Here is a 25,473-nt window from a genome sequence, read left to right as displayed (position 1 = left end):
AACATAACCAGCTTCTGAAGAATGAAGGTGGTAAGACGTTCTCTGCTGCTGGCTGTCAAGTATGAGACTCTCCCAGAAAATCAGTAATCCAAGTCAATCTTCTTTAAAGGAAACATTTAAGTGGCATGGAACAGAGTGGTTATCTCCCATCTAATATATGATGACAGCATATAGTCGTATTTTACCTAAACTTGAATAACAAAAACTGTGTTCCTGAAAACTACTTTCAGGTGCATTCTACAAACTTTTCTGGCCTTTGAAAAAGGGCCTGACTTCTCATATACTGCATAGCACTGAGTCCACTGCAAATAATTTTTTTCAGAATTTTAATATCTGAATCTTCATCAAGGAAACAACACATGGACACTAATTCATTCAATGTACATTTACTCTTTTTCTAACTCAGTTGGGATTTTTCTCACAAAAGAAACCCATGAGCATTAGATCTTAAAAGCAATGGACACAGTGATAACTACAGTCCAATTATTTATTTTCCATCAGACATTTCAATGCTTAGCTTTTAAACAGTATAACGATCTAGTAACATGTATATTAGTTTTTCCCTTTAAAACTAGGAAAGTTATTGCATGAACTTCATGGGCACATATTGACACAGATCAAAATAGAGAAAGGCTATAAAAATGCCATTTAGTCACCAAAAGAGAAAGCTTTCAAAAAAAAAAAAATCACACAAAAATGCAGCATTACGCTGTATTAATGCTCTTTTCCAGCAAACGACATCTTGTATCTGTATCAAGAAGCAGTATGTGCCTATTTTTATTGTTTTTTTCCTTCTTCAAAGATGAACAAATACATCTGGCTAAGAGTAATAGCTGCTATCTAGATAAAGAGCCTTCCAATTCATCAGTTTTAATCTAAAACATATGCAATCTATTACTTTGAAATACATTTAGCACCCTCAGTAACAAAAACTGGGGCCCAAGTTGCTTTGTAGAAGACAAGCAGATGGCTTGACAAAAAACCCAACAATGCCACTGTGAGAATTAACTGCCAGCCAGGCACGGCCTGCTCTCCACCAAGGCATGATGCATAGTACCGCAATGATTCTGCAGGCAGCACTCCAGATCAGGAGCACAAAAGCTTTCAGAAGAAACCACAAGGTGAAGCTTTAACACAACTACCTACAGAGGATCCAGAAAATTTCAGTTTCAAGATTATCCCATCCCTTTTCCAGGAAGAGAGTGCAAATACAGATTCCCCCAAAGACCTCCTAAAAGGAACATGGAAATCCATATACAAATGAGATTTTCTCATTCAGAATGGTGTGTTGTATGACATGTAGCAAGTTCTATACCTACACATTTGTCTGCAGCATGCCATATACTCTACGCCGTCAAATGTCCTATTTATAAGGACAATCACTTAATGGAAGGGAAAAAAAAAGTGAAATATGTTTAAAGAAATGCATAGTACAGTACCACAGCAGCTGTTGGTTCACTAAATTTACAAGATCTTGTGCCCAGATGACTATCAAGTGACAAGGGAAACCAAAAGCCAAAGATCTGAAAGATGAGGAAAAACCACTACAGAAAACTGGAAAATAGCGCACCTGTAATTCACTGTGTCAGGCCAGAATCTGCAGTTAGCGACTGCTAAGTACAGTCCCAGAACCAAGAATTACCAAGCTTTTGGAAAGTTTAGGCTTTTCTTTGAATACCAATGACTAATGAAATTTGATAACAAAGATATTATTTTCTTGCCCACAATCTTTTTTTTTTTAATAAAACATCTGTATAACAACTCAAGCCAAGTTACAGGTACTTGTGATAACATAAACAAATATATTTATGAAACAATTGAGAAATAAAAAGTTATCTAAGGCATCTACAAAGGTCAGTCAAACATCTTCCATTGAAAGAACACTGAGCCTATCACTTACAGGTGCACTTCCCCAGGAAGGAGATGTATTTATTCAGAATTCACAAGAATTTTAACATTTCATTAAGTAAAATTATTTTATTTATTGTTAAAGTTTGTACCCAGCACAACATGGAAGAAGCATCCCACAATCTAGTCATTAGTCAACTTGTTCTTTGGCTTAAGACATCTAACAGCAGGGGCTCTCACCTCAACACGCTACTAAAAGACAAAGTCTGCTAGGAAACCAATAGGAAATGAAGCACAGTGACTTGAACCTTCACTGTTGTTCATACTAGACAAGATTCTACAAGTTCAATGTTACATATTCTATATTGTAGCAATTTCTAGCAAGCATTAGGATGCTGTCAAAAGACTAGCAATTTATAGAACAAGAGCTGCATAAAGGTACATAGAGTCTGAAAACACTAAGAAGATAAAAGCTGAAAATGAAACTCATTGGATAAGATTGTTTTCCCCAAGTACTATTCTGTTTCAGATGGTGGGCTGCTATCCAAAGTTATAGCTCCAATTTCAGAATGGACTGCAGAGCCTTCTGAATCAAATGGCCTGGAACATCCCCACTTACCACTTTTTCAACTAAAAAACGTTCTGAGAAAGAACACTTGTGATTAAAATATGAGAAACAGGAGAACATTTAGGGCAGAGAGGAATCCCATCCTCCCCCCTCCAAATTACTCTCTTCATCAGACATAAGCTTAAAGCCAGATGGACAAAGACCAAGAAAGTCTGAGGACTCCTGATAATGACCGAGCGCAACTGCCAAGATTGTCCACAGTAAAAAATGGTTTCTTCACCAAAAGAGGCACACTACCCTCTTGAAGAAAAAAAAAAAAAAAAAAAAAAGTCTCCACTAAAAGCAGACTATAACCCTTTAGAGTTCAGCAACCAAAAAGGGGAAAAAAAGTTTAGAAATGCACAGGCAACATTATCCATATGATCAGCTATATTGGTTGACTTTGCACTCTATTAAGGGCTGTTATAGAAAAATGTTTGGGTAGCTGCAAAGCATGTATTTTGTATCCAATAGCTTTTTAGAGTTTCTCAAGAAAATGCCACTCTTCTGGCATTTAAATGACAACTTTAAATTTGACTTTAAACGTCTTATTTAAAGCACTCTTGCTTACTAGGTTAATATTTTCTAATCTGGAATTTGGTAAGAAAAATTTAGTGGATTTACAAATGGAAATCAGACTTGAGAATCATGTACATTACCTGTATTAACATACAGGATGGGACAAAATTTACGTTGATTTCACTATAGTAGAGCAGAAAAGCTTGATGTCAGAAAGGAACCATGAGCGTCAAGGTCACAAAATGGTTTTAAAGGTAGACAGTAGAAAGTACTGTCAAGAAGAAACCCTTCAACATGGGGAGAAGTCAGTTTTAGGGATATTTTACACACTGTGGATATGTACATATAAAGTAAAAGGCCCTCAAGGCAAATATAATTTCAAACCTAACTGCATACCCAAAAATTAAAAAAAGAAAAAAAGGAAAAAAGAAAACCCACACCATCTTAAAAGCGCACTCTATCTATTGCTTTTACAGGACCCAAAACTGCACTCCGCTCTTTTTAGAGCAAAAAACCTCCCACTGTAAATGTCTATTATCCGGATTATACACCATTACAGAACTAATGGGTAAAATGACCAGAAAAGAAAGAGCTAAAATAAAGGTTATTATAAGGTTACATTAAATGCATACTCAAATGAGCAATAATAGATTAATTGTTTTAGCTGAATGAATACAGTCATGTGGAATCTGTATTTCAAAGATTAAGGAAAATGACTACAACTCAGAACTGGAGTTGAGATGGGATTTTGTGAATATACACTTTACGTAATAGGGATGACAAGGTGCAAGAAAAAAAAACACACCTCTTAATAACTTTTATTCAATTCATCACAGGATAATCCCATTGCTATAAATGGTTCGTTGTACCCCCAAATTGTTGCACTGTTTCAAAAAATAAAAAAATCCCTAGCCTATGAAATGGTGTCCCCTCTCCTTTCTACCTGAAGAAAGGATCTAATTTTCAACATACTTGGTAAACTCAGCATAGCCATAGCTCAAATGAACGTGATGGAAGCATTCTAACGATCAGTCCTTTCCCCATCAGAAATCAAGGGGGGGGAGGGGAACACCAGAATAGAATTGTCGCTGTATGCATGTGCTACTATGGAATATACATTGTTAGAAGCTATTATGATCCTTCTTTGCTACACCCTTGAATTGCATGTAATCGTTTTCTTTCACAGAAGTACTCTGCTGAAGCAAATAAGCTAAATCAAAAAACATATTAAGAGATTCCTCTGTTTGGGGGTAAGAGGACAGAATTTATCTAATTTTAGACAAAAATGGTGGTAAAAGAACAGGTATTTGGGAATATCAGAGATACTTGAGATTTTTCAGATTTTCAGAACAAAAAGCTGGGATCTTTGCCCATCAGCTCCTTCCAAGACTATCAAAGCAGGACGTTATATAAAGAATGCATATAGGAGTTTGAGAAATCATAGTATTGAATTCCCCAGAAAATGGGATCATATTATCAGGGAGGGGAAGGGAAAAAAAAAAAAAAAAGCTAAAGTCCAGAATATCGTGCAAGCATTTCATCTAAACCATCTGAAAAGCAAGACAGGTTAATATTTGGAAGTAGAGGAAATTGTTGGTATTCCTGACAAGACTTTGAAGCTGACCATACTTCAAAATATTTGCAAGATATGTAAATCCAATAAATGCAAATAAGCCAGAACAGCTTCAACAGACTAATTTTCCCCAAAAATCATTGTTTCAGATAATGAAGTGTTACATAACTAGAACTAAAGCCAATGCAGTAGGAAGATAATCCATGTGTTTTTCTGCATGCAAGCACAGCATCAAGCTTCCAATTAAGTTGCAGGATTGACCGAAAGTTGTCTTTCAAGCTATCAAACACAGGAAGTAAATCCATTCTCTTTTGCTGGCTGAATATTTAGAAAACTAGATGTGCTCTGCAGGACTATTTCAAAGGGAAGTGTCTCACCTGGAACCCATCCTACAAAGTGATTGGTAAGAAGAGGCAGGCATATAGACAATAGCAGAATTGTAGCACAGCATGAGAAAGCTCAGCACCTCAAACCTGAAAAGAGACAAGAGCAAAACCTTGCATGGTTTAAATTCTTAATATTCCACTAGACTTTTAAACACAATTCCACATCTCAGACTCAAAAAAAATACCCCAAGGGAAAAAGTGTCAGATGTAAACACACAAATCCCGACATCTTTCATTTTAATAAACTAACTTGAAATAGGCTATTAAAGGTTCAGTATTAAGCACTTCAAATAAATTATTACTACTGAGAACGACTAGCATATGAAGGAATCATGGCATAATATTTGAACAGAGGCAGCTATGGAACTGGACAAGTTTGCAATAGCTTTAAAATTTTATCAGTTTTCCCAGAACTAGCTCTAGACGCAGGTAGAGCAGGGCACTGAAACAGCCAGGTATGGCCTCAGAGTCTACTGTTCAACATGCAAGAGACCTGGTAAAAAGGGTTGGCTGCAGCTACTACCAAGACATAGCTTGAAAATCTGGGGGAAGATATCTACTGATGGTGAATGGGGCACCATTCTTCACATCCTCATTGCAGCAGGAACACCAAGCCCAACCCTTGAGATCTCTCATCCCTAGTTCTGTCTATCCGCTCGGCTCCATTCCCCTTTTCCTGTGGAAAAAAAACCCAGTCTCAGCCTCATAGCCAAAACTGAGTATTGTTATACTTTCAGGACAAATTGAATTGACAGTCATAAACCCAAAGATAGCCCTGACAACCATGGAGAGGACAGAGAAGTTACTTTATCTAAATTAATGAGCAGAAGAACACACCAAGTTGGAAGCAATAACAAAAATATTACATCTCAAAGTTACTGATTTGCTCTGCTAGCTTTATTTCTACGTGCTTAATGTTCAGAAAGGACTGAACATGTAATAAATTTGGTCTTAATGCTTCAAGATTTGTTATCTGCCTAGTGAAACATCTAGAATGTTTGAATGCATCCACTTACCGGTTCTGTGCTGTGAAGGTTTCTCTTTGAGGATGAAGATCACTATAAACTACCCTGATAAGATCATGCTGACACAAAGCTCCCTCAGTCAAAGCCATGGATCCAATAGTAGAGGGCTAGAAGTAGATGGTGGGAGGAAGAAAAAAGAAATCCAAGAAATCAAACCATAAGTAAAAGAACACCAAAAGCATAAATACTTCTAACACATCAAGTGAAAAGACACACTTGCCTAGTAATCTGTAAAACTGAAGATAATTGCAATATACAGAAAAACTAAAATATAACCAAATTTCATTATTATAAATAGCTTCCACATTCATAAGCAATAGAGCAGGTGAAAGTAATTTTAAACTTTGATTCTTGCATATCCATTTGTACCAACTTTGTCTGAATTGCATAGGCTTTTTGTACAGCAACGGTGGAAAGTATTCCTTCCTCAAAGAAAAACAGGATTCCAAGTTCAAACTGCGTTACGTAGGAGTCAGAAGAAGAAACAGACTATCTATCCTAACATTCAAGAGACAAAACACCCAGCTGCAACTACATCAGAACTAACCTCCATCCACAACCTGTACTGTAAGCAAATATTTTTCAACATTTACTTTGCTGCTCTTCTATTACTGTTTTTGAAATAATTACACTAATTGCAAGATACTGACATTGAAACTTTAGTGCAACAAGATGCATTGAAAATGGTCTCTTGCATCAAATGAATCCAGTTTTCATTCCACTAATAGGTCCAATTCTAACTTGCCACAGCAGTACTCTTACCTCATGATATATTGAGGGTTTAGATAATGAAGGGATGGTAAAAGATAAAACTTTGTTGTTTCCATCTTTGTCAGCAATTTCCTGCAGTTAAAAAAAAAACACGAAACAAAAACCCAGAAGTAAGGAGATAGGACTTGGGATCGTCTACATCCTTAAGACACTTAACAGCAATAAGAAACCAAATGCCCTGATCCGGTAAGACAGTTCTCACCCTAAGGTCTTTATGTGTGTGCAGAATATTGCCAAATTTATATACACATATAAACAATGGGAAAGACCTCTAGTATGGACTGCTTTGCAGAATCGGAGTCTGCAACACTTCACAAAGCAGCATTAGCTCTCTTGATCATTGTGACTTCCTCAAAAAAAGAATTAAAAGCTTTTCTAGCCCACCTTTAATTTATAACATTTATTTGTGATAGAACTGCACAGTGGAGCAAGGATAAACTTTAAGGCCAAGAGATAAAAACGCATGAGGGCTGATGAGTCACTTGCTGACAATGGCCAGTAAATCCACCACAGAGAAAGGTGAAATCAAGGGGACTGGCAATGTTTCTGAAGGCATGCTATCAGTAAGAAATACACTGAAAGTCTTTTCAAAAAACATTAACTGATCAGATTTTATAGTTGCTAGGCTACTATATAAGCAAAACAGCAGTTTTTAAAGCAAATATAATTTAATAAGGGCAATTATATAGCACTACATCAAAAAAGAAAGGAATCTAAAACCCTGACTCTTCACATTGCACTGTAAATTTCAAAGCAACGAGCTCTAGCTATTTCAGTTTATGTGAAAATTTAGTCCAAGGTAGCACAGTACTTGTAGGCTTTAAGGATCACAATGGGATTGGAATTTAGTAGACTGCCAGAGATTTATTCTGGACTTTCTAAGTAAGTAAGAAAGATATGCAGAAAAATAACAACTGAAACCAAGGGCTGGGGGAAAAAGTGGGAGCCACTGCCCATTTTGAGGCCTCTTCCTTTCTGAGTTTGGAGAAGATGAAGAAACTACTCTGCTTACAGAACATTAATCCTCAACATGAGTTTCAAAGGCAACTGTAAAAGGACCTGTATGGAAAAAATGATGCCAAAGAGATATAAATGCTACCTAAATCCAGCAAACAATACCAAAAATCAGCAAACAGTTTCCAAATTTTTTTTAAACCAGAACAAATCTAGAACAACTTGATTTTGCTCTGCTTTTAGAGCGGACACATAGCAAGAAAAATATTAAAGAATCAGAACTTGATTATCTTGTGTACAAATATAAAATACTTGTTTACATGTAAAGTTTATTCTGACAGTAGAGAGAAAGCCAATATTTCAGGGTAATATGTTTTAAAAACCTATAAAACAAATTCTCACTAGAGAATGCCTATATTGGCAGTACTGCTAATTTATCAAACAGCCTCATAACAATACAAGAGTAAATATTTCCAGTAAGAGGTAAGAAAATAAAAAATTACCTTTACATCTAACTGCCAAACCTAGTCATCTCCAGTTACTTTTATTTATTCTTAAAATTACAGTCCCACTCAATACAAATATCTGCCTTAAATGTAGAAATGCAGATATTTAAGTGCTAGCTTGTCTCACTTACCAAGTTGTAAATGCCAAGCAGCAATGCTTCAATGCAACCATTATTCTGCCTATCCCTGCTGGCAGTAAGACGCAGATAAACCCAGATCAACTCTGGCAAGAACTGCAATGTGAATCTCTTGAGCCGAACTTCAGAACTACGATAAAGTTCAAAGAGCTGGTGACAAACAGGCTCCAGAAGCTGTGAAAAGGCAAAAAAGGCTAATGAATTACTACCAGGCTTCTCTAATAAGACTGAACACAATAGCAAATGTAGGAGCTACACCATAGAGCCACTGCAGCCAGTAAAGATGACATTCCTTGATGGCAAATAAGTGAATGAACCAAAATGATACCCACATTCCTTTTAAGGAGGTTTGTAAGGACAGATTTCAGGGGGAGTTGTTATGCAGTAAGGGGAAATGTGGCCTTACTACAGCCAGAATGTTATTCTTGAGAGCTGGCAGTATGAGATTTACTTGGTACACAGGTACTAATTTAAGACATGTGACAGACAAATAGCTTGAACTATGTGCACCATAAAATTTTAATGGTAGAGTTGCAAGGTTTAGTAAAGTATAAAGGTTAAAGATTAGTAGCAGCTGCTAATGACAGATCTGTAGATAGAAGTATTAATTTATTTCTTACCTAGCTTTTTAGTCTCAAACCCAACAAATACGCATTTGTCCAAATACGCATTTGTCCAATACAGTGCTAACTGATTTTTCTTTTCTTGAGCTGCCTTTCAGGTTTCAGTGCAAAAAATCAAAAAGGCCCTTATCAAGTGACCACAATATGAACATTAGAAAAATCCTGTCATTTTAAGAGTCTACAATGCCAAGCCTGTAGTTTAGACAAATCCACAAAAGTGATACTGAACAGAAAACAGCAAAGTCAACCTGTTTCCCCCTTCCTCATGACTAATGAAGAACTTCATATCAGAGTCAAAACCCACCGAAAATAAATATTCAGACTGGAATTTTTGTAAGGCCCTTGACCAATATCTACAAACACAATTTTTTTCCAAGTTGTGAGAAAGGGGATGTTCTGACCTAAGGAAAATAACTATGGGGCTCAGTGTCCAGACAGAGGTATCCATATGTAACCTAAATAGTCTCTATTCATAAGAAAAGTTATGCAAAATTAGAAAATTGAGGCCAGAATCTCAAATTAGTCTTCTTTCTAACTAGTCACGATTTATACTGCTCTCATATACACACATGAAAATATTAAACATTAAATTATACATATCACTTTTGGAGCAGTAAAACCCCTACATTTTACCGACACAACAGCAACTGTACTGGCAAGACAAAAAGGCCTAATTAGGAAATATCCAGTATAGAGCTGGAGACCAGAGAAGGTACATATGATGCCTCCTCCAGTATGCACTCCTATTCCCAGGGACATGTAGCTTAGGACTTTTCAGAGCATTAGCTGCATGTTTCATAGACTTTGATGCATTCTTCTTCCATTGATTTGTCTGATCATGAAATTCTCAGTATCCAGAATGTCCTGCAGAACTTACTGTCACTGTTTAGCTATGCTGTATGAGGAAGTACTTCTGTGGTTTGCTGTGAACCATACTCTTGAAAACTTTGAACAAGTCCCTTGCTGTCAGCAGAGGGACAGCTGTTTCTACAAGTGCTTAGTTTGAATGTTTGATAAATGTGCAAGGCAATAAATCTATTGACTGTACAACTTCACACACGTGTTTAGACTTAGATATTTTACTGTAGTATATCACAGACACTAAACATAAATTGGTAGAAGTTCTATCAAGATAGCTGCCTTAAGAGAGCATCCACTTTACAGTGGTCAAGGAAAGGTGAAAACATTTATTAGTGTAATTTCTAACATACAGTATTGTGGTCAGCGAAGCATGCTATTTTTAAGCCACTGGTTACGTGAGCTGTAATATCACATCTATATAAAATAAAACTTTGCTATCAGTCAAATCTCTTCTTATACAAGGCTCTGGTATAAGTACCTTGTGTAAAAGGGCTTCTGCTTGACAGCTTAGTCACGCTAAGCTAAAAGGATGTTTTTACAACAGAAGCAAAGGGAAACTCCACAAAAGAGGGAAGAAGGCAAGCTGGCACTCAGAATGCTGACAGAATGTGAGAAGTCCAGCAGTTTGGACCACACAGGTTTTTACAAGTCATATTTTTTTAATATAAGCAAAATGCTCAAGACTTCATTTTTGACTTAGGATTTAAATGAAATCAGAAGCCAGTAAAACTTCCCTTACAATCATCTTGGCAGAAAAACCTCTAGCATTGTTTTATGAAGTTGAACATATATTGTTTTATTTAGTATATCTATTCTAGTATTTCACAGATATAGCACTTCGTATGTTCAGAAGATGCACATATTAAGTAACAAATCCTCTTGTAATTAATATTTACTTAGTGCAAGCTCCCATCTAAAAGTAACACTAATTATCAAAACCATCTGTTACAGTAAGTGTTCAAAACCTCAGAGACAGAACTATATCCTTGTTTTATGAAAAGCCTAGCACATTTCAGATGCTCAAATAATAAAAAGTTGTTAATAAATAATTCAAAGATGACTGAATGGATTTGTAGGTTTTCTTTAAAATAGAAAATACTGAACAAGAGGCTAGTGTAAAGAAAAAAGGAAGAAATCCCTATGGGAATAATAAACACAAGCACATCTGCAAGGAGAAAACAGGTGCAAGAAGAGCTAAGCAAATATTAACAGAAACCAGATATATACAGCAGCATTACTATAAATAGTACTTCTGCTAGATTAGAGATGACAGTAGCCCAAGCTTGTTTTCCATTTGAAATCAGTCAGTCTAATCTAAGTCTCATTAAAAATAGTAGAAAAGAACCACTTATTTTAGCTGAAGTCAGATCAGACACTACCAGAACAGTTAGTGAGTTTATTCTACTTTCTTTCAAATGGAAATTTTATAAAAATCAGTCTTTTAAGTGATAGCATGCTCCCTAGAAAGATACAGCAATATCTAGTCACTGGTACTGCATGCAAATAAGTACTCTCTCATTTCTATCAGTTGTCATTAATTGCACAAAAGTTTAACAAGTGCAAATTACTTAGTTTAAAATCTGAAAGTTGTTTGCAGTAACTACTATAGCACTTTGGTGTGTTCAGAGCTTTTTAAGTCCACAGGAAAAAGCCACTGTCAAAGACACTACAACAAAAAATATTTTCAAAGGCATGAACACCAAGTTTTTCCTATCAAACTGTAGCATTATCTTCTTCTGCCTAGAAAATTTGTTATTTGGAAACACAAAACTTGACATTGTAAGGAAGAACAAATGTCTCTCTTGCATCCTAGATATTTGGCTTTTCAGAGAACCAGCCTTTTCCCATCAATTCTCTGAATGTAAACATTCAGAAGACACTGGATAAACAGAGGAAGTGGAGCTTTTGTCACCAGTAGTGGATGTATACATGAATGAGTGCACACTTTTTCAGTACCAAAGAACCTTCAGTTCAACATTAAAGTAAACTAAGTAGCACAGCAATCAGTCAAAACATACAAGGTAAAGAGTCCATTATAACCATATCTCTTCAGACAAGTTAAAACCTTGCATTGAAGAGCTTTTTATTAGCATATACATTAATTAGCACAACAAATAAAAATGAAGTTTTTACTGGCTTAGATACAATAAATGACGATGGCAGAATTTTAAGACTTCATTTTTATACCTCGGAGAGATGCAGACTAGCCATGTTTCAAGGAAGCTGGTTAACAGTTTTAAAGCTTGGCTTATTTCGCAAGGTTTGTCAAATCTTAAGACCCATACCACGGCTTAAAGTTAAATATAATGTACTATAAAATGCATAGCCATACTGGAAATTCTTGTCTATTTAAAGAATTCAATTGTGGCAGAAAATATGAGCTCATTTTAGGCTTAAGTATAATGCAATGGATGAAATTAGTTACTATTTGAAGAGCACTGGGTCTGAGAAGTGCCTGGCCCAGGCATTGCAAAGGTGATCTCACTTGTTTCAAGACTGAGCTTTCCAAGCTAAATCTAAATAGTTGCACATGAATATTCAATATTTCAATTTCAGTACCGCATTAATGTTGATTTAAAATCCAGAGCAGTTATGTCTACAACTATAAACCAACTCCAAAAGAGTTATGAAACTATCAAAAAAGCCCCAGTACTTTGCAAGTACTTTACTTTAGAAGTACAATATTATGCAGAGATTAATATATTGTTCAATTAAATAAGCTGCTTATGAGCAAGATCACTCTCTACTCTTTATCTAACTTTCTGTTCTAGTCATTATCTTCAGTGTATTAAGCAACTTAGGGAATTTTCTAAAAGGTAAACAACAACAATTGTATTCTAACTTGAAAGTATGCTTGCTTTCATCTGATAGGTACACTGAAATGGACAGACAATCATCAAATATTGAAGCATCTCAGTTGTTTGTTTTGTTTTTTTAAACATGCTGGTTCCATCTTAAATTAACAATCTTAGCCTTATCAAGATAGAAGTATGCAACTCTAAAAATTCACTTCCCACTAAATAGCTGCCCCTTTCAGAAAGTCTAAAGAATAGGGCAACTTTATGATTAAGCTGTACTAAAAAATTACTTGCCCGTTCTGTTTAAGAATCTAGCAAATATGTTTTTATAATACTCTATCACATAAGCTTTATCTTCATAACGAATCGGTTACCCTTCTAACAAATAATGCCCTATAAAGCATGTAAAAACAAACAAACAAACAAAAAACCTTACTTAGAGCCAAATATTACCTTAGAATTACCCAAAGTAAAGATGTATATACTCCCAAATATTACCTTAGAATTACCCAAAGTAAAGATAGATATACTCCATCTTTACTGTTATACTATGGTTATACTCCTCATACACAGAATAAATTTGAAAGAAATGCAATAAAGAAATACATGCTGCCTTAAAAAGCAAGTCTGAGGTAAGCCGCCTTTGAGTTTGGGACTGCGTACCTTGTACTTGAGGTCAGAATCGGACTCAAACAGCAAGAGCAGTTCCAAAGAGTGAAAGCTGACAAGGGTCAGTGTGCAGTAACACAAGGAGACAGTCAGACTCTTAAGACGACATACCGTTTGCAAATCTGGCTCTTTGCATCGTAGAAAATGAAATCAAATGCTTACTCTCAAAGCAAAGGAAATCTTTTAACATATACAGAAGTATATAAACACACACACACACACAGGTGCACGCCAAAAGACAGACAACAAAAGCAATGGTGGCTTCAACTTGGAGAGAGTACAACAGTAGGTTCAATACAAAGAAAAAGGTCACAGTGCAAGCTGTTAGTTGTAAAACTGAAACGAAGTTCACTCCTGTGTGAAGCATTTTTTTGTCAGAAAATTATGCAATCTCCTTCAAGCTCTACCAAGCGTTCAGTTTCCAAAAGCAGCTGAGTTATATCTAGGAAAATATGAAGCTTCCTTGCTGTGCACACTTGCAATTTAATTTATAAATATACAAGAGATCACAGAAGATAAATCTGTTATTTTGAAACATTTTATCTAAAGCAGTTTAGACAGCAGAGTGGTATGCCTGCGTAATTTATTCCGAAGTTACATTTCATACACTTTCCCAGAAATCCTCATGGCAGAAGCCAATAGAATGAAAAGCAGAGTTTTACATTACTTGCAACATGAATTATGTATGGCAGGTAAGCTAAGTTTCCATTGTATATGTTTATATTTTGGAGCCCTGGTTCTGCTTTTGTTTACAACATTGTAAACCAGAATTACACATGCACAATGCTAGTATAAGCAAAAAGAATATGTGGTTATTTTAATTGCTTATAGGATTTGATAAAAATGATTCCATCTTCCACTGTAATAAGCCAGCAGGTGAACAGCACATTGGCCTTACTGCGTTTAACTGAAAGGGACTACTTTGTTATGACCGAAAGCTGATTTCTGGGGGGAGAAAACAAAAAGAAAGAAAACAAAAAAGAAAACAAAACAAAACACGCCAAATCAAGTCTAACAGTCAGCTGTGGCATGTAAAGCCTAACAGACAGCAGAAAATGTATTTTTGAGAGCAGAGAAGATTGTGCCTTACCAGAAGGGCATTAAAGTAACTGTCAAAAAACAAGGAGTAAAAAAGGTGGGGTGATACCCATGTTAAGAGTACAATAGAAAGACGATTCTTCTGTTTTCACTTCTAAATTATTATAGTTTGAAATGGGGAGGTGGAAGATATAAGGATGTTAACAAAAATTCTTTAAAAGGCTCCTACCTCATTATTTGGGTCTTGAATGACCTTATAAAGAGCAGGTACCAGCGGTTTTTTTCGGTGCAATGTAGCTGCATAACTGGAAATTTGTGTTTCAGGTAATGCCTAAAGAAGAAAAAAATAAGTTATTCCAAGTATTAAAGATCTCCATGAAAACATTCAGTCTCATCCCAACATGAAGAACAATTCCTGAAGTTCAGTAAATTTTCAGAGTTCATTCAGTACCAATTCTTCTCCGTTGGAATAGCATTTGAGGGCATACAGCAACTTTCAGGATTAAATACAAAAGCAGCTTCAGATTTGTCTTTTCTAAAATCGTTTGCTCCCTATCTTGGTATGAGGATTCCTGTCCTTTCTTGACATTCCTTACCAGGCACTTTTCAAGGTCTTTATTGATCAACTTAAATAAAATTTAAGAGGTGTAGGTAATCTAAAATGAACATGCACAGTCTGAAGTCCCACAAGCAACCATGCCTGTGGGTTTTGCATCCCTGACTGCTCTACACATTTCTAATACTAGTGTGTAATTTGATGTCATATATTATCAATCATGTGAGGACTAACTAATTCTTAACTTAAATAATAGATTAACTTCATTTTGGTCATGAAATCCAGTTTTCCTGTTCATGCATTATTCTGTATTTCATTCAACATAATTATCAACATGCTAATAACTTAAAGATACTTTCAGATACTTCATGATAAAACAAAAAAAGTGTAGATTATAGAGAAAAGTTTAATCAGCCGAATATTTTTATTTAAAATTAAAAAAAACACTTCCAAACACTTCTAATTTTTAAATATAAAATTAAGAAGTCGATCAACTTAAAATTTATCCAGCGTTATCTACCTGTCAGTTAAACTCTCTCAGCTCGACCTACACTGGAAGATATTCTTTAAAATCACATTTGTATAGCAGGCAGTACTAGAAATACGCATTGTATTTTACCTATCAGTAGACTCCTTTACACAGACTTTTGCATGCTTTATGCATTAAAAAAGTGAATGATAGCTATATTGTGGCCTTATGGTACATAACATTAATATTTTATGTCCAACAATTAGCATTTTTAATGTTACTATTTGATATTTCAATCATTCTTCTTGTCAGCTCACCTTGAATTCTGACAGCCATTCTTCCACCACACCTCGTTCCGATCCCAGCATTTTCTTACTTGTTTTCCTTCTCTCTTACCTTTAGAGGAGAAAGGAAAAAAAGAAAATAAAGAAGAGTTCTGGCAGCAAAACTTTGTTTTGTAAAAATCCTACAACAATGAAAAGCTGTTAACAAATTTCCAATAGATGTAATTTATGTAATATCAAACAATAGCAAAAGTTGCATTTCTGACAAACAGTCCCACTTTCTAACCTTCTAAACGATTCTCTTCAGGCCTTTAGTCAAAGGTACTGCACATTAATGGGGGGGAGAAGGAAAGAGAAGGATTCAGAGCTTCAGGCCAAACAGTACATTATTTAAGACAAACACACCATCCCATTCTTGCTCCCTTACCAAATATAGTACAAAGAAAAGACAAGTGGAGCGAAGTAAAGAGCATCATGGAAGAAACCATGTAACATATTGTAATGACAGTTCTGGATAGTGCTCGAAGTAAAGCAGTTTCATAAAAACAGTTATTAGAAATCATAATAGCAGAATTTCACTCCTTAAAGCTTGTTCTTAAAGAGTTTTGAAGCTTCTCTTTCAAGTTGCAAAATGTAGACCTTCTAAACATAGGCTGGAATTTTCAGAAGCAAAAAAGAAAACTTGCAGTGATTTAAAGGACATTTGCTGTTTTTTTTTTCTATTTATATAAGAGTGATCTTGTTCTAACATCTTTCATTTTCACACAAGCATAATTCTCAAGCCAATAGTAAGAATGTCTAAAACAAGCACATTGTTAGATACCTTTGCTTGACTAAACAATTTAAATCATTACAGTCATTAAGACAAAGACTGAGTACAATTTTCTGATGTGAAATTGTGAGATTTCTATGGTAAACATCTAAAGAATCATATGAAATTTTTTTTTAATATATAAAATGCCTAGAATTGAATCAGCATAGTATACAAGCTTTAACATCATCCCAAACAAAACATTTAACATACTAGAAACGATGCTCTTGCAGACATCTTCATAGGCAATTCAGCACTGACTGACGTTCACAAAAAAATAACCCAATATGTTCTTTTCAATCTTATTCTGATCATCACGTACTTGCTATTATAGTTCTAGCATGTGGAGATAATTCCATGAAACTAGTCTGCTCTGTTCATTAGACTGTTATCTCAAAAAGTTGCAACATTATTGGCTACGAAACATTGACCCACACATTCACTCCAAGATACTGTTTCAGAAACTAGATCACAACAACAACCACCAACATATAAAACAGAAGGAAAATCTGAAAATATCTGTAATACAAATGAAAGCAGAGTTCCCCCAACAAAACACTGTCATGTTACCTGCCACTTTAAAGCTATCTTTAAAATGATGAGGCACATCTCTGAAAATGTAAGAAAACAGTTGAGAGCAAGTTGGGATGGGGGAGAGAATGAAAGCTCATTTCCATTAACGCATGGAAACTAAGTTAAAACAGTAATTTTCATCCTAAAAGACTCGATACTTAAAAATACCCAGCAGAAATAATTTGACTGAACTGAATTATATTAACATATGCTAAAAGTATGTAAGATTTTTAAAAAGCAACGCCCATAAAATACCCAGTCTAAGGATTTCTGATTTCATGATAATCCACAGAAGGCCCAGGGACAACACTGTCAAATCACAGTCAGCAAGTAAAATGGCCATTACAGCAAGAATGAGCAAAAAAGCTCAGCTAAGAATGTTCTGTTAAGCCTTCTAAATTTGCTTCACTTATATCATTAGAACAACCCATAGAAAGCATAAGTTTATCCTAAGAATCTCCTAAACACTTGGAATAATGAGTTAGTTAAATTCAGGTTTCCACAGGGATGATGGTTAAGGGGATAAATACCCTAAGTACTTTTTGTTTGCACACTGTTCTCTGCTTATAAAACAGAATTTTTAATAACATTTCTGCCTGGAAAACCTGAAAGAAATACAAACTGAAGTTTCTATATGGGTTTAGCAATTTACATCAAAGCTAGTATAAAGCTAGTATAAGCTTTAAAGATACCTACTAATATTTATTGTCCCCTCCCCCCTCCCAATTTAATTAACCTTTTTTTAAATAAATATACACAATGCTCTGAGAAAATATTTGAAAAAACAATGTTTTAACAACTATACTTGCTGTAAGAAAAATAATGCACAATGTAAGACTCCCTTCTCTCTATTCTAAACCAACTGAAACTTCTTCCGAATTGTATCTAAATACAAAATGTAGGATTGCCTGTTTGCTTTACGATTTCATTTTTTTAGCCCCTACCACTTACCTCCTCAAACTTGCCTCTGCTGCTAGAAGAAAGAGTACTTTCCCTTGTTTAAAGGGCACATTAAAATATACAATGTCAAAATCTGGATTTTAAGGAAGAATACCAGCTATTGAGAGATATGTCATAAATGGCAGGATGTACACATTCTGCTGATGTGCAACAGCTGAATAATTAAACATTGGACCTACACCATTTTTCTTGTAAGATAGGATGCATATTAGTGAATAGGACATTTACACATTTATATTTTTATGGATCAGGAACATTCTTTTGAAGAAAATGGAAGACTTCGTATGTCTGAACAACAAGGGTAATTTGTCTTTCTGCTTGGCCAGTACAGGTTACCAATACCTGAAAGCCATTGAAGTTCCAGAAGATTTTAATCTGATGAAGTGAAATGAAGCAGTAGCCTGATGCTAGAGACTAAAGCCTATTTCTGATCTGCAAAGCTACAAGAAGTCAGGTGGAGCTAAATGAGTTAGAGAATCTGGGACTAAACAAGTTTATGAGAGGGACCAATAACAGTTTAACATCCCACAGTAAACTCAGACCTCCCAATAAATACATGGTTCTAGTTTTGGAACAGAGACTCAAGTATTCACTTCTATAAGGAGTCACTTCATACTATGGTTAAGGTACATTAGGGTACACCAGTCACACCACTGCACCCAGTTCTATTAGTTTTGGGGACAAAGAAGCATTTGAGTACTCAACATTGATCTTAAAAACACAAAAAACCCCTCCCTGCTCTCCATTAAAGTGCTTTAAAATCAGAGGGTCTCTTCTCACAGTAAGGTTCTCTTCTCTATTATTTTTATAGTTAATACTTATTTTTTAGAATTTATTTTTAGCAATAAAAGACATGGCAAGCAGGCCTTTTATGTGGCACTCTCAGAGAGCTAGTCATTCAGACTCAGTACTGACGCAGGGCAGTCAAGACTCATCTACAGAGATTCATCTACTCTGATACTATGCCCATCCATACAGACCACAAAAGTAGCTAGTTTGAAAATAAAAATTAGTTTTCTTTAGTCTGCAGTAATAGTATTACGCAATTTCATTCAGGAGATTAGCAAGAACATGTTCTAATTAAATTAGAGGCAGAAAAAGATATGCGAAAAAGTGTTCCTGTGCCTCTTCTACAACCGTTCAAACTGTCTTATGCAGGAGAGCATACGCATGTGTGCGTGCTTGCATGCGAGCGTGAGTGTATTGGGAGGAATACAAGAAAGAGTAGTATTCAGGAATAGCAACTGAAAACGTTATCTATGGAGACCTTCAGATCTAACAAACAAAAAACAAAAAGGATGAAGAAAATAAACATGAACTGTAAGAGAGATGATGTTATTCTCTCAGCATACATAGTTCCCTTCCAGCATTCTGTGCTGGATTATTTATTTAACCATCCCATTTGTAAATGAAGAGTTCTCCCATATCCTTTAAATTACTTTTAGAAGTGCGTCTGTGACATGGTATACAAACACTTAAAGTTTTGATAGCTTATGAAAGGAAAGACTTTTACAAAAAGAAATTGGAACAGCTACGAACAGAAGAGCTGAAAACATTAAGGTTCACCCCAAAAGAAGAGAAGATGCATTATAATTTAGGCCAGGCATAATCTCTGTATCATGAAAGATGAAAAGAACTATTGTCTGTATACCTGTAACAGACGATGATTTTGGTTACTTTCACACTAAATTGTATTTGAGCTAGCAACTTTTTTAAACACTATGGTGCATTCCCAAATACACAGGTTAAAACCATTATAGAGCTACATACAGGCAGTTTTAATGCATTTAATTCACGCTGATGGCATTACTGACACACAAGTATTTTAATAGGGTTTTGCGCTCACCATGTGCATTAAATAGCGTCCTTTCAACAGTTGTTTATGGTTCACAGTAAAGAGATTGAGCTAAAGCTCTTACCCTGAGCATAAGACGACTAAAAAAAAAAAAAAAATCATAAGGAGACTGAAGCTGTTAGGTACTCGGATGGATTTAGCTTAGGCCTCCAACCTACTGCAGACTTCTCACTGCCCCAAACAGTGGAAAAAAAACTAGTGTTATTAAAATTATTTTCCCTGCTTACAATAATTTATTGCCTTACCTTCAGGAGTTTTCCCCTGCTAGCCAACAGGTAAAAAAGTTGGGAAAACTGTTGTTCAGAGCTTATTGAGGCTATTTAAACACATCTGGCAACACACGCTGATGTATATTTTTTAGGTAACCTTCCACACAGAAAAAATTACAGAAAACTAATTTCATATGTCTGGTTACAAGCTCCCTTCCGCAGTCCCGGAATGACAAGAGTAGCACAGGTGCCACTTGTAAGCTCTAAAATATCCTAGCTCACCTTCTTCAGCTATAAGCAGAGAAGTTAAGAATAGCAGCCTAAAAAGAGATAAATTGAGGGAACAGTAAAACGTAAGAGCTTTTTGAGGCCATATTAGGCACATGAAGACAGTGATTGCTTCATTAAGATTCCAATAAAAGCTTATTTTTGACAGAGCTTCGAGTTAAATAGCTGCCTGAATGGAAACAAGAAACAGAAAATAATCTGTGAAAGGACACTGTATTTTAAAAGATACTTTGGTCACTTTTTTTTTTGAATTTTAAATAGCTATATAACAAATTATATTCAACAAAGTTGTCATACATTGTCAGATATCTTTACCACCTTTTTCCTAAAAACTACAAATACCTACTACCTACTTCAAAGCCCCTTTTCTTTTTTTTCTCCTCCTTCAATACAGCCATCTTTTTCTCAAATTCTTTTAGTCTGGGGTAGTGACAGGAGAAAAAAAAACTTCCACAACCAGATGATAACAAGATGAAGACTACTACTGTCTTTAATCCCATAAACACTTATGCTGATTAACTTCTTAAAAGTAACATCAAGAACATCTGAAGTATTTGCAGAATTTTTTTTATAAAAATTGTAGGAAAAAGTCAGGTTAAATATGAAGTGAAAACTGGTTTGTTGGGTTTTTTTTTGTTTTTCTTCTTCATGTGTGTTTTGAAAATTACATAGGTTCAACTAGAAGTTATGGGTTTGATATATGAGTTACATTATGAAATCCTGTGATAAATGGCCTTCAAAAGGTCAGGTGAAATCACCAGAATGTATTTGTTTTGATTTCTGAAGGAAAACTTGGATTTAAGAGCCGGTTAGAGTTTGTTAAATGGAAAATAAAGTGAAATATGATATAAAAATTGTGTTGGGAAGCTGTAAGTTCAAGGTTACAAGACTTTGAACAGGACTACACGTAGCATTTAGCACAGCCCTCGGCAGCAAGTAATTAGATAACTGCTTTTGGAGAACACAGGCTTTTGAGGGTAAGGATCTGCCTCAGATTTCTAAAGCACATTTAAATATCCTAAAAGTAACGCAGACTCAGAAGTAACAATATTAGATTAATTTAAATTCAAGTAAGGAGTGACTTATTTCAGCAGAAGAGTTGACATATTTTTCTATAAAATAACATAACACAACTAAATAAAACTCCGCAAACAAAGGTTTCCAAAGACATCCTTTTTGTTAGACATTGGAAGTTAGCAATCATCAGTCATTGGAACGAGACATAGATATGTTATTTTAAAACATCACAGGACATGCTACAGCAGAAGTTCATATTTAGTTCACATTGCCTGGAATAAACATCTTCTACAGAGTGCAACATTCATCTTTACCTCTCTTTAAAGAAGTCAATTTTCTAAAGGAGGAAGATGAGGAGGAATGCAGCAGTTTTTCAGCCTGGGATGCATCTGTCAAGACTTCAAATACTGCCCCGTTTTCTGAAAGATGAAAACAGACTCTGATGATCACAAAGTAAGGGGTAATATGATAAAGTAAAGCTAACAGTGCATGTATATATGTTTTTAACCTTACAAACTGAAGTTTATCGAATTACCAAAAACATATCTAGGCCCTCCTGTAACAAAGCAATTTGCTATAAAAATACCTCAACATTTTTAACAGGGGGAAAGAAGGGAAAGACCAGCTTCATGAGGTCCTAAAACAAAGCTTTGTCACTGATGTGGAAAACCTTATGTATTAGTGGTGAGCAGTATTGCAAAAACACTAGAAGGGAACACTGAAGCACTATTTCTTACGAAGAACAGTGAAAGAAAGATGGAAGATGAATGAAAACAGTAATACTTATATAAAATGCAAGCTGAATCCATATCATGACTTTGGAGTACACGTTTCTTAAAAAAGGTCCAAATGATAACAGGAACATATTAGAGTTCTCCTTACCATCATTGTTCTAATACATATTCTTTGCAGAGCAAAAATTTCAATATCATTGCAAAAACCACCATATATTACACTAAAGCTCACATTTCACTGCAGGATCCCTTTAGGCCGAGTGTGGGGTATAATGCTCACACGTAAGTCAACTCTAAGTAAATCAGAGGATTTCAGTATCTAGAGACCTCTAATACAGAATTAAAGTATACGAACAATGGGTCTATTCCATTCTGTACTGTTCAAGTAATTACTTTCTCCAATTCAGATACTAAAAGGCTCCCTTTATTTCCATGCTAATTAGATATAGGTTAACAGGAGGTACCATTCTTTTCAGGCTAAATTGCAACTGAAAACTTTTACAACAAAATGGTATATGCAAAATGATGCTCCCTATGAATTTTCCAAAATCAATTATTTTGAAAAAAGAGCAATTCCTTGGAGGAATCTTAAGTAGTACACTTTTGAATGAATGAAATTCAAATCCTTTGCCTCCTTCCTGGACAATATTTATTAGTTTTTTTGAAAAAAGTAAACAAATTACTCCCCTATAGGGGTAGTGTACCTGATTATAGATTTTTAAACATACACAGGAGAACTGAAAGACAAAGGTCACTTTTTTTAAAGCTTATATCAGTTGTTGCTTGTAATTATCAGACAATGTCTTCAAGAGAGACTACGAGTTCTATAAAGTTCATCTGGAAGCTTATGAAAGTCCTGAGTTTTACAACATACTAGAAACAACCTTTTCATCCAGACACGGTATTTGATATATGCCAGTCTCTGAGAAGGATCTGCAGTCCCATCTAGCTCTAAATTATTATGCTTGCTACCTCACAATTCAATCATATTTAACCTGCTATCCCTAGTCTCAAAACCAAAGATAAAGATCCTGTAAGTCCATTAGGTTGGCCTTTCCAGGGCTGTGGTAAGAAGTTAGACAGGGCTTGTTCTACACATGAACCTGAGTTTTCTTGTCCCCAGAGCAAGAACTACAATTATAAACCAGCAAATCAGATGATGGAACTTATATTTCTGTATTGTGTTCCACTCTAAACAAAAGGACTCCACATAAACAGATCTGCACAGACCTGACAGCAGAATCAGGCTGCATCTATTCAAAGTTTTTCATTCACTCATCTGTTCACTCATGAACCAAATCTGCAGGTTTTCTGGAATTAAATTTAAGTAGAAGATATTACAAAATCATGTAACCGCATAATGGGGGGAGGGGAGGATTTGAACCATTCTACATACAGAGAGCAGTAACTGTCCTTAAACCAGAGGCAAACATCAGTTTTAACTTGTGGCCAAAAACTCCCTGTCCCCCCCAACACGATTACGCCAGCTTGGAAGATCCTGTCAAAATTTGGAGGCAAGCAGCTGCTCTCCTCCAACACTATGTAAGCCCCAAAAGATTGCATCAGCTCCATATGAAGTTGGCTATGGAGAAATCTTTCAAGAGGGAATTAAGATTATGCTTTTTAAAAAACTCTTTACACTCCAATGATCAGCAGCACATATGAAACCACAGCATAGCTCCAATAGGATGGCATTCATCAAATGCGCATTTTGCTTCACTGAGCACCAAATGCTATTGTATATTTTAAGTAACAACATGTGTTCTTTGCCCTATAGCTCTAAAATTCAGAACAAGCCTGCAATGAGAACACTAAAGGAGCTAACTGTTGCAAAAATAGGGACACTCACAAGGCTGTGAAGAATCACATGCATCAAGCCAATCACTAGTTGTCTGATTTACAGAAGAGATGCAGTGATTTGGAATGAGAGAAGAATACTACAAATAAGTGAAATCAGTGAATTTTAAGAATCAGCAATTCTCCCAAGTCAGGATTTAGCCTGGCATATCTGAAGAAACTGCACAGACTCCAAGAATTGCATCAATGATTCAAAATCCTTACTGCAAACGTTATAAAGGTTCTAATGTTCCTACTATGGTAAGGCAAAAATGTCAAGTATCCTAATGGCACAATACCTAAGCTACCTCAGAAGTTAACTCCTGACCTTTGGAGCGGACAGGTAAGTCACAAAGCACTGCAAATGGTTGAACATGCCAGTCTTTGCAAAATCTGTATACGTAATCTTTGGCTGGTACACACCCAGTGAAAACATCTTCAATTGCAGCATTACACTTGATACACACTGCTTAAGTGCCTTCTCTTATGAAAGCCTATTGAGCCTAACATAAAATCCACTTAGAGCTGTTTGTCAAATAAGTCAACTCACATAAAGTTAAAAACTTAACCTGAGCTGGTGTCAAAACTTGGGCGCAATTTCATATTACAGTTAAATGCATACAACAGCTAGCTAACATGAAAAAGGAGAAGTCCACTTTCCCTTCCAGTATCCCACATATTTCTGTCCCCATGCTTGTGCCATGCATCAGACCTTCAAGCAAGCCCTGTTTAGGGATCTTGCCTCTCTCCCTCCTTCCCCCCCGCCCCGCAAAATATTCCTACAATAAAAGATTTGTTTTCCACCAGTTTCTGAACTGGTTTCCAAAGAGTCTGACAAGCGAGTATTGGTGCAAGGGTAGGGGCAGGAATGCACAATTACGTTTATCAAATCCAGTGCGAGTCAGCTACAGAACCAAAGCCATAGCTGCGACCTACAAAAGCAGTCACCTTGAAAACAAACACTAAAACACTCATCTTATGCTTTGTCCTTTAAGAACAGTACCAGAAACAAAACTCAGTGCACAGTATTTATTACACATAAAAAGTAAGGTTTTAACAGTTCTACTTTGAAATGACGGGACATAAAAATGGAAGAGTTTTTGTTCAGCTTATGTGACATACTCTCCAAAAAGTGCAAAGGATCAGATTGCGGGGCATCACACTACAGCCATCTTATGCTTTATTCATCCCTGAAGAAAGGAACACTGTATTACTTCATCTGTATTATTTACCTTAGGAGAACAAGTGAAAACAGTTTTACACAACAGATTTTTTTGGGTCACCTCTGCTGTATGATTACACATTTTCATTCAACAAAAAATCCACATTCTGCCTTGTGTGGTTGCTTATATAAATACAGCTAGTTTTTCTGACACTTTCAGAACATTTTTGACAAGGTGTACATTGAAGACCAATAATATGAACTGTACCCCAGGAGGAAAAGCATCTTATACAGATAAGGTGCCAGTCTTGCACCACATTTATAGAAAAATGTAAACACAACCTTTTTGTTTCTCCAATGCTACATTTGCATTCTTCCTGGAACACTTTTTCAGATGTTAAAGC

The 25,473-nt window shown here is 35.6% G+C and overlaps 1 protein-coding gene across 1 annotated transcript in view; it reads right to left on the bottom strand.

The window, feature by feature from the left end:
* ORC2 (origin recognition complex subunit 2) overlaps window positions 1–25,473 on the bottom strand; it is an 86,498-nt gene that overhangs the window by 39,766 nt on the left and 21,259 nt on the right. The window contains exons 2-8 of the mRNA XM_067298873.1: window positions 21,652–21,756; window positions 15,658–15,736; window positions 14,545–14,646; window positions 8,321–8,500; window positions 6,721–6,801; window positions 5,950–6,065; window positions 4,925–5,020 (exon numbers count right to left, since the gene is read on the bottom strand). Coding sequence (XP_067154974.1) covers window positions 4,925–5,020; window positions 5,950–6,065; window positions 6,721–6,801; window positions 8,321–8,500; window positions 14,545–14,646; window positions 15,658–15,708 — 626 coding nt within the window. The 5' untranslated portion in view covers window positions 15,709–15,736; window positions 21,652–21,756. The remainder of the gene's footprint in view (window positions 1–4,924; window positions 5,021–5,949; window positions 6,066–6,720; window positions 6,802–8,320; window positions 8,501–14,544; window positions 14,647–15,657; window positions 15,737–21,651; window positions 21,757–25,473) is intronic.

Source organism: Apteryx mantelli, chromosome 6, assembly GCF_036417845.1.
Source record: "Apteryx mantelli isolate bAptMan1 chromosome 6, bAptMan1.hap1, whole genome shotgun sequence".
NCBI classification, from domain to species: domain Eukaryota; kingdom Metazoa; phylum Chordata; class Aves; order Apterygiformes; family Apterygidae; genus Apteryx; species Apteryx mantelli.
Note: the sequence above shows the minus strand (reverse complement) of the source record. Positions and strands in the feature narration are given on the sequence as shown.